General features: G+C 38.6%; 1 protein-coding gene across 2 annotated transcripts in view; it reads left to right on the forward strand.

The window, feature by feature from the left end:
* Positions 1-13,962, forward strand: part of macrod2 (mono-ADP ribosylhydrolase 2) — a 410,765-nt gene that overhangs the window by 279,676 nt on the left and 117,127 nt on the right. For both annotated transcript variants that reach the window (XM_077581899.1, XM_077581900.1), the window contains exon 7: positions 2,237-2,267. In XM_077581899.1, coding sequence (XP_077438025.1) covers positions 2,237-2,267 — 31 coding nt within the window. The remainder of the gene's footprint in view (positions 1-2,236; positions 2,268-13,962) is intronic.

Consider the following 13,962-nt stretch of genomic DNA (forward strand, 5'->3'; position numbering starts at 1 on the left):
GTCTCTCTCACACACACACGCACAAACGCCTAAGTGGGGTGAAATGTGTGGCAAGGACCACTCCAGCTAGTTCTTGCTAGCTGCTTGTTAAAGTACCGCTTATCGTCACACACACACACACACACACTAATGTGGGGTGAAATTTGTTCTAGCTGCCTCAGCTAATTCTTGCTAGCCACTCTTGTTAGCTGATTCATCTAGTTCTTGCTAGCTGCTCTTGTTAGCCACTCCAGCTAGTTCTTGCTAGCCGCTCCTGCTCAATGCTCTCACTGCGCCTGCTCGCTCACACCAAATAGAAATTGGTAGTAATTTTGGTGGTAGCCTTGCACAGTGTGGTCTCTTTGAGGCACCATAGTGTCTGTGCTTCAAAAGTGTTGCATTATATTAGTTCACCACTAGATGGCATTGTATTAGTTCACCACAGATAATACACACTGTGTGAAACTTTATCGTCACATTGACTAACATAAAAAATGCACCCTATTTTTGGGGTAGGTTTATTTTATATTTTGTACTTTTCAGATAAGTGATCATGTACCTCAATTGTAAACTATTTGAAGGAAATGCCACTGGCAAAGCTGGGCACCGCATTAAAACAATAGCCATGCTTTATCTTCTGTTATTTGTGTCAGAGTCAGACGGTCACCTGGAAAGGTCAAAGCTACTTTAAAAGATTTAAATCTCCCTACAGAAGAAAAATGAGCCTTGACAAGGGGGATCCTTAGTACTGGTAAATACAGATACAAACAGAAGCACATTCCTCTTGGCTTAAAAGAATGTTAAATTGACCTATTGGTTTCAAAGTGCAAAAAAATTTAAAATAGAGATTCTCTTCACTCATTTATTTCACTCTATTTTTCATCAACTATAGGTTAGAAAATGTAACCTTTAACTTTTGATCCAGTGACTTTAACAATGAAATGCGGCTGGAAATCTGTGTTATCGTTGTAGCGTTTGTCATATTATGGTCACTCTGTAGAGTACTTTTGTGACTCCCGCGACAATGAGAGCTGTCAAAAGTGGTTCACGAAAATGTAGCTGTTTTGGGATGATGATGACAGTGGAGTATGTTATCTTAGTCACATTCCGTTGTAAAATCAAATCTATTTTGATGGGTCGGTTTGTTTGTTAATGTCACACATCCTTCATCTTGCAATTATGTTGCTTCTAAAAATTATGTGCGTTGCTGGACAGTTAAACTAAATTGATTAAATTGAACTGATTTGAAGGGATTTGTTATTTTATCTGCAGGGGGCAATGAGCAAAATATACCAAATTACTTGCCAGTTCTTTCTTTAAAACTGCTATATGTGTGTGTTCTAAAAAAACAAAAATGTGTAGTCTTAAGTTATAAAGAAATAAATCTCAAGATTGTTAGACTGTGAAGGAGGGAAGGAATTCATGGCAGTAATTAGCGAATTGCCGTTGGTCATTGTCATTTTTTGTGCTTCTCGGACGGGCTGTGACTGTGTGTGTTTTTACATACTTGGCCAATAAATCTGATTCTGTGAATAAAACAGGAAATTCTTATAAATTGATTGTCATGGCTTTATAGCCGTAATAAACAAAATGGTTGTTGCAAAATAATGTATTTACAGGCATCTTAAGTATCATTGCATGTGTTGCCATCATTTTAAAAGCAAAAACAAGCCGTAGCTATTTTTGCTTACTATTAGAGTAATATATTTAGTGTGCTAGTATATTAGTGGCTGTAATTTTAATCCATTAGTTAGATGTTAGTGACATTTGTTATCTGTGTTTCATTTATTAATGTTTTGGTCGCTCATTATGAAGAATGTAGGAACCAAAACACAACTTCAGCTGCTTTTGAGAACAAATGGAACCTTTGAAAAAGAAAAAAAAAGTGCTTTACTGTTTATTAATATACTTAAAAAGATAAATGTGAAATAGGGACGCTCGGTGCAAGGCCTATGTATCATAATATATTTGCCGACGCAAGTAAAGAATAATGGAACTATTTTAAGCTTATAAAGCCACGCTTGAATAATATGTCTGCTGCAAAGTGCTACAAAGCAAGAACCATTGGTCACTTTTTAGAGAAGGGAAACAGAAATATGTGTAGCCATTCCTGTTTCGCTTGTGAGGAAGCATTTGTATGTAAAAACATGTTCATGTTGGTCCTTTAGTGTCAGTTACAGTGACTTTGCTGAATTGTGTGTCATGCTTGCTTACTCTGAATATGCTCTGACCAATGTTTATTTGTCTTATTTTACAGGCCTTCCCGTGTATCTCCACAGGAATCTATGGTAGGATTGTCATTATTTATTATGTTGTCTATTTGATGTTAGACTTGTTTTCCCTTTATAAAAGAGCTCCACCAAGATATTGTGCAAACTTTATGGAACTTTAATTACAAATGTGTTTGTAACATTTAATATTAATACAAAATTATTAGTTGGTATGTTGAATTGGATATGTTGAAACATCCAAACCAGCTCACCATAGAGCATGATAAGTGACAGTAGCCTTCAATTAGGCTGGGACCACCTGGCCTCATATGAACTGCATGCACCAAGCTCATTACAAGGCACTTAGCAAATGTCAACGCATCTTACTTAGCAAAAGGTGCTCGATAACATAGTGACTATTGACAACTACTTTCCCATTTCAATATTTTACACCTACTGTACAGCGCAATTGGTATGTAGACTTACTTCCATTAACAGTAGTTCAATAAAAAATATTTGTCATAAATTAATATAAATAATTCAAAATGACCAATATGCCATGTTTTTCAAAATACTTGCCTTTCTCAAGGTTTTAATAAAGTCAGCGTGAGTGCTAGTATCTGTTAAATAGGATCCGGCACGTGTAATTGTTAGCACAGTCGTATTACAAGAGGTCTGGTGACTTGATCAGGCTTTATTAGCAGAACATTATATTCTACCTGTGGTGCAAACACTGTTCCCTCAAGCTATCTTTTTCATACATTTACAGCAGCGGTAATGCATCAGTAAGCAACAGTTAGATCATAACAAGAACACGTCTAATGCCTCATTGGCACATCATCCAAAATGTGTAGATATATTTAAAAAACGCAGACCCTAGTTTGACATTAGAGACTAAGTACCTCACAAAAGTGAATAAGCCCCTCACATTTGCATAAATGAATGATGATAAATGACAGTAGCTTGTATAACAGAGTAAATACAGTGTCACCTCAAAGTAATTCAATACACAGCCAGAGATCTGTAAACTGCTGGTAACAAAAGTGAGTACACCCCAAAGTGAAACAGTTAAAATTAGGTCAAAATTGCCAATTTCATTTTCTAGTGTTATGTGACTCAGTACTGCAGTCTCATGTGTGAATGGGGAGTAAAAGTGTAAAATGTTCAATTATCGCTCTCACACTTACTAATACTGGACACTGGCAAATAACTCTCTTGGATCAGAAAAAAATGTTGCTATACATTGCATGAGGATAGTCAAGGTGGTGTAATTGCCAGCACCTTGAAACTGAGCTGTAGCCTGGGACTGGTTCCACCCAGAACAGGCCTCGCTGTGGTCGGCCATGTTCAGAGCTTATATTTGGAAATTAGGTGAATGAGTACTGACAGAATTTGTGCAGCGGTTGATCGGGTGCGGGTTCAGCTTGTCACCCTCATTCTACAAGGAGGCGTCTTTTAATAGGATACACAAGAAAGCCAGCAAACGGTTTGCTGAAGACAAACAGAGACAGGACATAGATTACCCAAACTGTCTTGTGGTCTGATGAGACCACTTATTGTGCTCAGATGGTGTCATACATGTGTGAGATGTACAGGTGGAAGAAGGTTTCAGTTGCATCTTGTGAAAAACAATTGGACAATAATTGCAGTCATACAAAATACTGAAGAAGAAAAAAAGTAAGTTTGAGGGCTGGGATGCTTCGATGATATCTTAGTTGCTCTGCTCCTGCAACTCCTGGCACAGACGTCTTGCAGAGACAGTAGAGTTTATCTTCAGCTTTGTTCTACTGCTAGGATCACTCTATGGAGGGCATGTCAGTACTGATCCACGTTAGGATTCCTTCCACAGTACCAGAGTGGTTAAAGAAAATGAAAACTTCACCAGCTTTTTATTTCTCAGTGGTAATTGTTTGGTCTTGTCTGTATATCTTTGTTTTTCAAAAATATGAGTACCCAGGTACCTGAAGCTGCTTGCAATCCGTTAATGTTGGTGTCTAAAATAACACTATCAGCTTCTGAGCCGAGTTTAGAACTTGTGGGATCTTTCAAATGTGTAGCATACATGACAACAACTACTCGATCATGCTGTCGTCAAACTTTGTATATAAGCTAATGCAAACAAAAGAACATGATTACTTGCAGGACTTTTGCTGTTAAACAGCTGTTTTGGTGCAAGACATACATTCATGTCAGCGGGGTGTGGGTTGATCATTGTTGTTACTGTATGCTTCTTGTAAGGGCATAGCTTATTGCAGTTGACTGTGTTTATTGTGGTGTCGAGTGCTGCACTACCAGTGGGGGCCCGTCATAGCGCTCTGCCAGACGCCCTTACTTCAAAGTACAAGCCGGTGCCGAGCCAAGCGTGCTGCTGAGGGGAGGTATTAAAGCCTGTTCAATAAATAAACAGCTTAGCACTTCCCATAACTGCATCTCCACAGAACAATGCAGCTGATTAAGGATGAAGATCCAAACACAGCAGAGGGCAAATAGAGGATGGATTTTTAAAGAGGAACTATAGTATAGAGTATAGTGTCTCAAGTCTAGTATTCTACTGTTCATGCATTTTCCCTCTGATCCTTGAACTACCATGCTCTGAAAATGGTTCTAACCTTTTTGCCAAGCTTTTGGCAATTTTTGTACATTTTAGACCAGTGGTCCCCAACCACTGGGCTACGCGGAGAGGCGGATAAAAAAAATCTGATGCACTCTCCTGAGCCGCTGTTAAAGTGCTTGTCTCGATCATGTGATACAGGAAAAAAGTCAGCTCACAAAAATGAGCAAAAAGTCTTTGGTGAGCTTCATGGGAATGGAAAAAATGGTCATCTGATGAGAGAGAAGAAGAGTCTAAAACTTCCAAGAAGTCAATTCTGCTCTAATATGTCACAAAAATTTGCAAATGAGACAATGAAGACGGAGGCAAATTTATATTCCTTGTGAGTGGAAATTAATCTTCCCAGTGCGTCTCAGGGTTCAAAGCAAATTGTTTTTGTTTGGCTTTGGTTGTACGTTTATGCACGGTTCTCAGCACAGCTCGAAACTATTTTACAACTTACCAATGGGACACATGTTTTGGCCATCTGCAGTCTCCTGAGTTAGGGTGACCACTGACCAGACATCCGTTTTTTATTCCGGTCAGTCTCATTTTTTAGCCTTGTGTCCTGATCCAGACGGATTTCACCAGCCATGTTGTTTACTCCCACTATTACGCAGGTCCCGTCCTGGTGTCCTGTTTTTGTTGTTGTTGATGATGATGTATTGTTTTGTTTTTTTAGTGTAGTTAGCAAGCCAACTGTATGGTGGACCATGTGCATGTCAATCACACAGTTGTCATAGCGATGCATAAATGAAAAAACAATTTAAAATTCATTTAACCGATACTAAACTAGAACTTCTCCCTGTTAACCATGTCTAATACTCATGGGAAACATAGTCCTGTGGTTGCCGGTCAGACCCAACGCAAGCTAAGCTTTTCTGTCGGCATATTTCCAATGTTACTTAAGGGGCTGGCACGAGGTAAAAGGCACAGCCAGGTTCCAATAGCTGCTGGGACCGAGCAAATACGTTGGACAATGGTGAGTGCATTGTCTTGTTTACAGCTGTTGAAATGTTAACCAAGATAGATTTAGCATGAAATAACACAATCAGATTGACTAGTATTATGTTTTTTATAAATAGTTCTCGGTGAGAATTCTCCCTATCCCCGATGTCATTCTTGTCTCAGCATTTTTTCCACTGGGACCTGTATAATTTAAAAACTTAACGCAGTTTAAGGACAGATGTACGGGATGTACAGGGATGTAAATTTTAAAATGTTTCATTATTTCTTGTTGTGAAACCTCCAAGGGAAATTTACATTAACAACTTAATTATCTAAAGAACATGTGATGTTTGGGCTTCCCTCTCTTTTAGTTTGTAAACCTCTCTCTCTCTGTTGAATTGAAATAACAACATCTGTACTCAAATGTCAGTTAAACATTCATGCTTTCATACTTGAGTTTCAGTCGGAAAACATATCGACTACTCTTAACACTGTGATAGAGAAAATCAGGGACATGCTATCCAAGGTATTTGGGTTTGAAAAAACTGATTTGTCAGGAAAGCCGATGCTAATTGGCACTGTCTCTCGCCCCTCTATATTCCAGAGGACTCAGTCACCATTGATAGATTATGGCAGAGCAGGATGGTTGGGTGTAGCATTGGGGCACAGGGGCTACCTTCCCACACATCTGAAGAAAAATGAGGGCTCACACTACGCTGACAGTCTAATCCCTCAATCAGGCCCATTAACCACAACAGAATTTCAGCACGGACAGTGTGTTGTTACCAACCGTAAACAAACTCTAGTACCCACTGTGGGCCACAGGGTCACCTAGCATGATAGAGGTTATTAAGTCTTACTCCTGTTTGTACATCAATCACAGCCATGTGACCCGAGTTTAAATGGATTATTCCTTCTAAGGTGGTGGTGCTTCTTAATGTCTCTCAAGATAAGTGCCAAAAGTCAGCTGCCTATTCTTAGAGAGGTCATTTTGTCTCGACTTGTACTTTTCCTGCCTTCATTCACACAGGCTTCAGCACCAGCAAAGTTACATACATAAAAATGCTCTTTTAAAGATGGGCTGTGGATAATTTAGACTTGGAGAGATCACGTCTTTGCTGCTGCTGAAAAGCATTTGTAGGAGGCATCTGGTCAGATCAACGCTAGCAAGAGCAAGTGCCCCACTGATAGTATGCAAAAGCACACCGTCAACAATATGTCTGCATTTCTAACCCAATCCAAGCAGTGAGCTGACCTCAATGCAGCAATACTGCTCCTCATCATCAGACATACATTAAATGTATATCTCTGTTTACTGTTCACCCTCCACCTCATGTGTCTCAGTGATAAATCTGAAGACTCTTGACAGAGATGTACCACTGACTGGTGCCTCTGTGAGATATGCGGGTGTAATCCACCAAAACTGGACTGGATTGTCTGTGCTGTCATTTTCCACATCTGTCCAGATCAAAGGTGTTAAGCGCTAAGGATTCTTTCCTCCAGCCCAGCATCACACCAGCAGTCTCCATTCCTCTGGGATTAAGGAAGCTTGGAGACATTTGTGACACCTTATCTTTCAACAGTGTTATCTTGCCTTTTGTCACCAGTTATGGCCAGGCAGGTTCACTCCTTCTGGCAAAACCGAGAGTTTACGACCCTGGGTGGGAAGAGCACAGATATAGCTAAAAAGTAGAATTTATGCAATCAGGGGTTTTGAGGTTTAAAAAAAAAATGATACTTGATCACTGATTCGATCAGAAGATGGCACAATATATGTATTCAAACAACTTGTATAGTTATTCTATAACCGACCACCGCCATAGTGAAAATGCATTGGAAAAAAATGTAAACCCCAAAACATTATTTAAAAAAAAAACGCTGATAAACATTAGATATAATGTAATAATTACAGCATCTCCTTTTCAGACATTGATGAAAATCAAATGCATGAACATTGTCAATTATTCATGTGACCAGGGTTTTTGCTAAAATCATCTTGGTTTAATAACTGTAAACAAACCATCCACTTTCTTACAAGCTACGCCAAGTAGCCTAGGCCTGCTCCTTTTTGCCTACTATTGGAAACTGGCTGTGTTGTATAACTTGTGTTGTATAGCTGGCTGTGTTGTATGCTGACCACAGACCACAATTATTATCTGTTGTGTCCTACATTGTTTAAACATTTTTTACCTGGCGTGTACGTGACGTAGTAAGCACATTTTCTAAGTGTTTTGTCTCCGGTATAGCTGTTCAGATTTGGCCCTATCTACACATAACGTATTGACTTCTGATGTAATCATGTCGCTATCAACAATGGAGATGTTTCTTTGTTTGTTCAAACGACACACCTGCCCGCTGAATGTGCATGGCGGGATTATACAAAACCGCCTTTTTTTGGGTTGGTTGGGCATTATTCATTTGACCCAATATGAAATGAATGCTAAAAAGTTGCATTTATGCCTTTTTCTATATATATCTTAAATTATTCATCTTCCCCTTTTTTACTGTGCATTCTATTAAATCAATGTCTGCTGCTTTAAAGTGACAATTCTGTCGTCTAATCAGGGGACAGCAGCAGGTCATAGACTGTGACTTTTACTCAAAAGTAAAAGAGTTCAACCCCTTTTTTTATATGGAAGTACCCCCTCATCCCCCAAAAAATGGGTTATGTACCAAATGCAACAGAAATGGTAATGCTCAGATGAAATGGGTTTCAAGTGCATCTGTAATGCGTCTCCTATGTAAATAGTAGGAGTTGTGCACTTTTGCTCATATGCCAAAAACACCCACCCCACCTCACATCAAATGAGGAAGGGTGTTCTCAAGCATCAAAAGGGAACTATTATGTAAAATTGACTTTTGAATTGCTGGCAAGCCTTCAATAACCAACTAAATACTGTTATGTAATTGTAAGTGGGCCGTTCTGAAGTTACGACCACTCCAGGGTATACCCTACCTCTTGCCCAAAGTCAGTTGGGACAAGCTCCAGCTCACCTGTGACTCTAATTAGGACAAGCACAATAGAAAATGCATGGCTGTTATGTAGCAGCCAAGCTAATTTATGTACAATGTAGAAATCCCTATTCCAAGTTTCTCTGTCTATTACAAAGTTGGGCAAAGATGTACCATTCTCAAGCCACGGCTGGACTACACTGTCTGAAACACTTCATGGTAAACCCAAAAGGTAGGCAGAGCTGCAATGAGTTTTATTGGATGCGAAGGTTAGCATTAGCTAACAGTGGTAGCTTCTGCAAAGAGCATGCTTAATTGCTGGGTAAAGTCAATGTGGTTGGCCTAAGGGGGACATGATTTGCAATGATGTTTCTCATACAGAACAGGGATCCAATCACTAATTTGAAAGTGTAATTTTGCGGCTTTCTGAGGAGGTGCTGACCCCATGAAGGAAATTGCCAACCATATTGACTTGAAGCTCTAAGCTCCGCCCATAGTCGTCATTTTAATGGAAAGGATACGTGCCGTTGGCTCAGCAGCATATGTGGTGGGGATTATAGTCGCTCACTTGCATGAGACAGGCACACACCCTCAAAATTGGCTCATTTCAAAAAACAAAAAAATACGTGTGTTAAGTGTGTGTAATTCTTCATCTACGTATTTGGAATTTTGACAAATGCATGTCACAGACAAATTAATCAATTGACTTTTTTTTTTTTACATTTTTCATTATTATGCATACAATTGTACATCCAGCCTGTTTGATCTTATAAAACACCAAACAATCCAGATGACCCGATACCAGGACCAAAGACGGAAGGAACAGAAACTTATCAAGAACAGACGCCTGAGTTTTAAAATATGGACAAAAGTTCATAATGTCTCCTTTTAATGTGTACAGTACATCTTGTGCACTCTTCAGAATGTTTTTTTTTTTTTTAAAGGTGGTGTTAATTTTAGCATGTAGGACAAAGAAGGGCATCACCTCAGTGGAACGTTTCCAAGAAAGGTCTTCATGGCTCGTGCCATAAAATCTGATCTCCTTATTCCCACTTTCTTTTTCTGTCCGTCTTCCTCACATGCTGTGTATATGCTTCCACCTCTCTTTGTCTCTTTCTCCTTCTGTGGGCTGCAAAGTCGGTCATGGTCACAGCCTACTGTGTTCCAGTGTTGGTGCTGAAAGAAGCTTGGGGCTATTTGACATCCGCACATTGGTATTGGGAGTTCTGCTGCACTTCTGTCCTCCACCTCGGGTTACCTCACCTGTCCTGAGGGCCCTGATGTTGTGACAAAGCTTTCATCTTCCTTTTCCACTTCACATCACGCCGACTTTAAGCTTTGACCTCCGTGTTGATCTTAATGGTTTCGCTCTGCCGATGTTTATGTAGATAAATTAATATCTTCCTGAAAAGCTCATGTAAAATAATTGTAAACATAGTGCAGTCAGTCACAGTATAACACCAATCAAATTTATAACTACAAATATGTCATTGCTTTCAATTCAGGCCTCATTCTCTAAATGCTGAATGGCTTGCAAAAAACAGTGATTTTGTAATTTTTAGCACACTCACTTTAGCAGCTTCTGTTGTAAACTTTGTCCGTGTTTTTATTTATTTATTTATTTTTTTGCCTCTGGTGATTTTCCAAATCTTATATACAAGTAGTGCAACCTTAGGCGATATGTTGCTCATGGTTGACAGTTCATCAAAATGAATGGCATGTTGAGACCTTGACCAACTTAAGGCACGCAGTTCCCTTCTGTAACTGTTGATCTGTTTTGGTGTGTTTTGTGTAGATTTCAACAGGAGCATGCCAGTGAGACACATTCCCCCACCACAACAGTATAGTATAATATCATGTTTCTGTACAAGCCCACTGAAGAATTGCAAAGTAGCTGCAGTAACTAAATACCAGTAGCTATGTAACAGCAAAGGATGCATAGGAATATTTGATTACATATGCTTGCATTTTTTTAATGACTTCCTTCCTCTCACTTTATCGGGAGGTGTAGCAGCACCTTGTCACATCTTCTCACCAAAGATAAAAAACACCTGAGCTTTAGACGTTTGTTGTGAAAGTTAACTCAGATGTAGGATGTGTGATAAGTGCGGGAACTTTCTAATGCATTAGTTTTTTCCATTTTCCAGTTTGATGTTTGTCAATTTATACTGCAAGTTAGATTGTTTAGACTGAATAATCATTTCAATGTCAATTTTTAACCTCCAGATTTTAAAAGTATAATATATATAATATAATTTTTTTTTCCTGAATTTGATATTAATAATCTGGGATGTTTGTTACCACTTTTGTCCAGACTGATAGCAGTATGAGTACTGAAATCTTCAGTAGCCACTCATACCTATACCAAGTATTGATACCACTAGTACTTTTGATACATTCAATTTAGAGAAAACACACACACACACGAACACAGGTTTATTTTACTATCTTTGTGGGGCCATCTCATTGACATAATGCATGTCCTAGCCCCTCCCCCTAGCCCCAACCATCAAAAATTATTGCCTACCTCTATTCCTTACCTTAACCATAACCCAATTCAAACCTAAACTCTAAAACCATGTCTTGACCCTCAAAAAGAGGTCTAAACTTGTGGGGCCCAACAAAATGGCCCGACATTAACGGGTGGGCGCCACAACTCTGTGAAATCCCGGAATGTTGGCCCCACTATGTAACAAAAACAAGACCACATGCACACACACACAAACAATATATATTTTTTAAAGACCTATAAATCCATATATAGCATTTTCTATTACACTAATGGCAATTTTTAGTTCCTGATCGTAAAATGACCATTGTGAGTACTGATACTTAATATAATACTTAATATTAATAATAAGGCCAGGTATCGGACCGATACCTTGTATTGGTAGTCATCCATCCCTGTTAATAATAATGATGAATAAATTAAAATATGCTGCAAAATGAAATTTTTTGTTGGTCTTTGCCAGGCATTTTGTTTCTATCAGTATTAACATTAGAGATGTAACGGTATCCAAACATCACGATATGATGTCACAGTTTGAAACTAACGATACGATAAATATCATGATATTTTGGGGAGATTAGCGAAATTCTAATAAAGCTCACCATCACGTATAACAATATTGTAAAATATTATATTATTATATTATATTATTATATTATGTATAATATATATATATATATATATATATATATATATATATATATATATATATATATATATATATATAAAAGCTCATGTTATTGGAGGGATAAAAGTACAATGTTGTGTTTTTGTACATACAGCTAAATCCCTGCCAGTAGGTTCACCGCTCTCCACCATCTTGAATGACTGTACTCTATTAACAAAATACAACGTGTTTTTTCTATTGCCTCAACGGCGCAAAGTATCATGGTCTATGTAGTTAAAAATTCTGTGTTCAACTGAAGTAGGCAAAAAAAAAAAATTTTTTTGTTGATGTACTGCTTTTAGTATAACATGATGAGGACAATATTTTGGCAATTTTAATATTGCAATTATCACAATATTAATATGAATGTTATTATTACATCCCTAATTAAACCTCAAATCCTGATAATCTTAAAACTAGAAATGTGTGGCTTTTGTTTAACATTGTATTACCGAAATGGAAACACTCACAAATCTTTCTAATTAGTTTGATCATGCTTTTAAATGGTGTGAAAGTCCTTAATGAAAAGGGGAGGTTAAGCTAATTTGATGCATTTGACATATTTTCTGTGGTCACTTTTTCCCTAATTTGCCTTTTCATGTCAGAGGAAGTATTATAAAAATATTACACAAGTAATCCCCCCAGCCCCACCTTCTGGTCACACCCTCCATCTCTTCTCTATGCTGTTCTTTGTGATGAAGTAGAGGAGCCTTCAGCAGAAATAACATTGTACCACCTGAGTCCTCATCAGCGCCGCTACACGACACATATCCCATCAGTGCGCCTCACGAAGACAAATCTCCCTGAGCCGGCCGTATTCCCAACATAGGACAGAACCGATCCAAGCAGTACAGAGACCCTAGAGGGCCCACCATCACTGCACCTGACGCCAGCTCTCCACCTCCTGACATATTGGCTTACACTAAAAACCTCCACACTCCAAAGAGCGAATGGAGGAGTAAAATAAATCCCTTACAGTCATATTCAATTAGTTTGACGTGTTTGCGCAACAACATAAGTCTATGCTAACACTACTACAGCATATGTTGCCAGCAGACCATTTTTCCAAAGTATATCTTCCTTTGTCCTTTACTTTTCTCTGTATTCAAGTCTTGCAGTTTTCTCATGGGCTGTTATGGTATCCGTGACGACAGTGAGGGAGGGCTTGCTGAGTCCCACAGGCTTGAAGTTGCATAAATTATCCAATCATAATTACCCCTACTATACTTGTCATTGAAATTGTATGGAAGTTATCAATCCCTTTGCAGCCTTGCTAATGTATCAAATTATATCATGCAGGTGTATGTGAAATGTATGAGCAGTTTTCCTAAAGGCACCCGGTACTTCATTTATTATGATTGATGTGCGCAGCATAATTATCAAATCAATAAAGAGCCTTGAAGAATGACACGCATTGAATTGATCCAATGAACCCAATCATGTTTGCCCATTGCTGGTGACCAGATGTTCTATTATGGTTGAGATACATTCAGGATGTCTCAGCCAAATTCGTTTTATTTTTTAAGGCATCACAGTGAGCACAAAATGTGGACCTTTAACTCATTTATTCAATTTCCTTTCCTCTATTTATTTTTATGACACCCTTTTGCTAGACAGCTGGTTCTTTTTTTTTTCACAGCTTTTTTTTTGTCTTCCTCACATCTGTTCACCAATACTACATGACAGTGTGGGTTGAAATGTTGGTATAAAATTGTGACAAAATATAAAATGGCGGTAATGCTGCAAAGTTAAGTATATACACAAGAGGAGTCGGGTAACCTAAGAAGTGACTTGGCGTGCTAGAGTTGGTTCTTAGCGCCGAGTTCCTGCAGCCAAGTTGCTAAGGACTTGTCTTGTGTGACGTATTATCAGTAAACTATTTGCAAACACGCAGCCTAATGCAGCCTCAGAGCTGACATGCTGTCACTGCTGGCTGGTATGCTACTCACGTCCTGCTTGTAGTGGAGCTCAGCAACATGTCGTCACCCTTCTTGGTGTAACTCAACTTTTCCTGCAAGGCATTGAGGGAAATAAAGGGAGGAAAACAAACAGGAAGATAAACATCAATAGTCAGACAGCATCGGGTTGTGTGAATTGTCGTTTCATT

Source organism: Vanacampus margaritifer, chromosome 12 (genome assembly GCF_051991255.1).
Source record: "Vanacampus margaritifer isolate UIUO_Vmar chromosome 12, RoL_Vmar_1.0, whole genome shotgun sequence".
In the NCBI taxonomy this organism is placed as follows: domain Eukaryota; kingdom Metazoa; phylum Chordata; class Actinopteri; order Syngnathiformes; family Syngnathidae; genus Vanacampus; species Vanacampus margaritifer.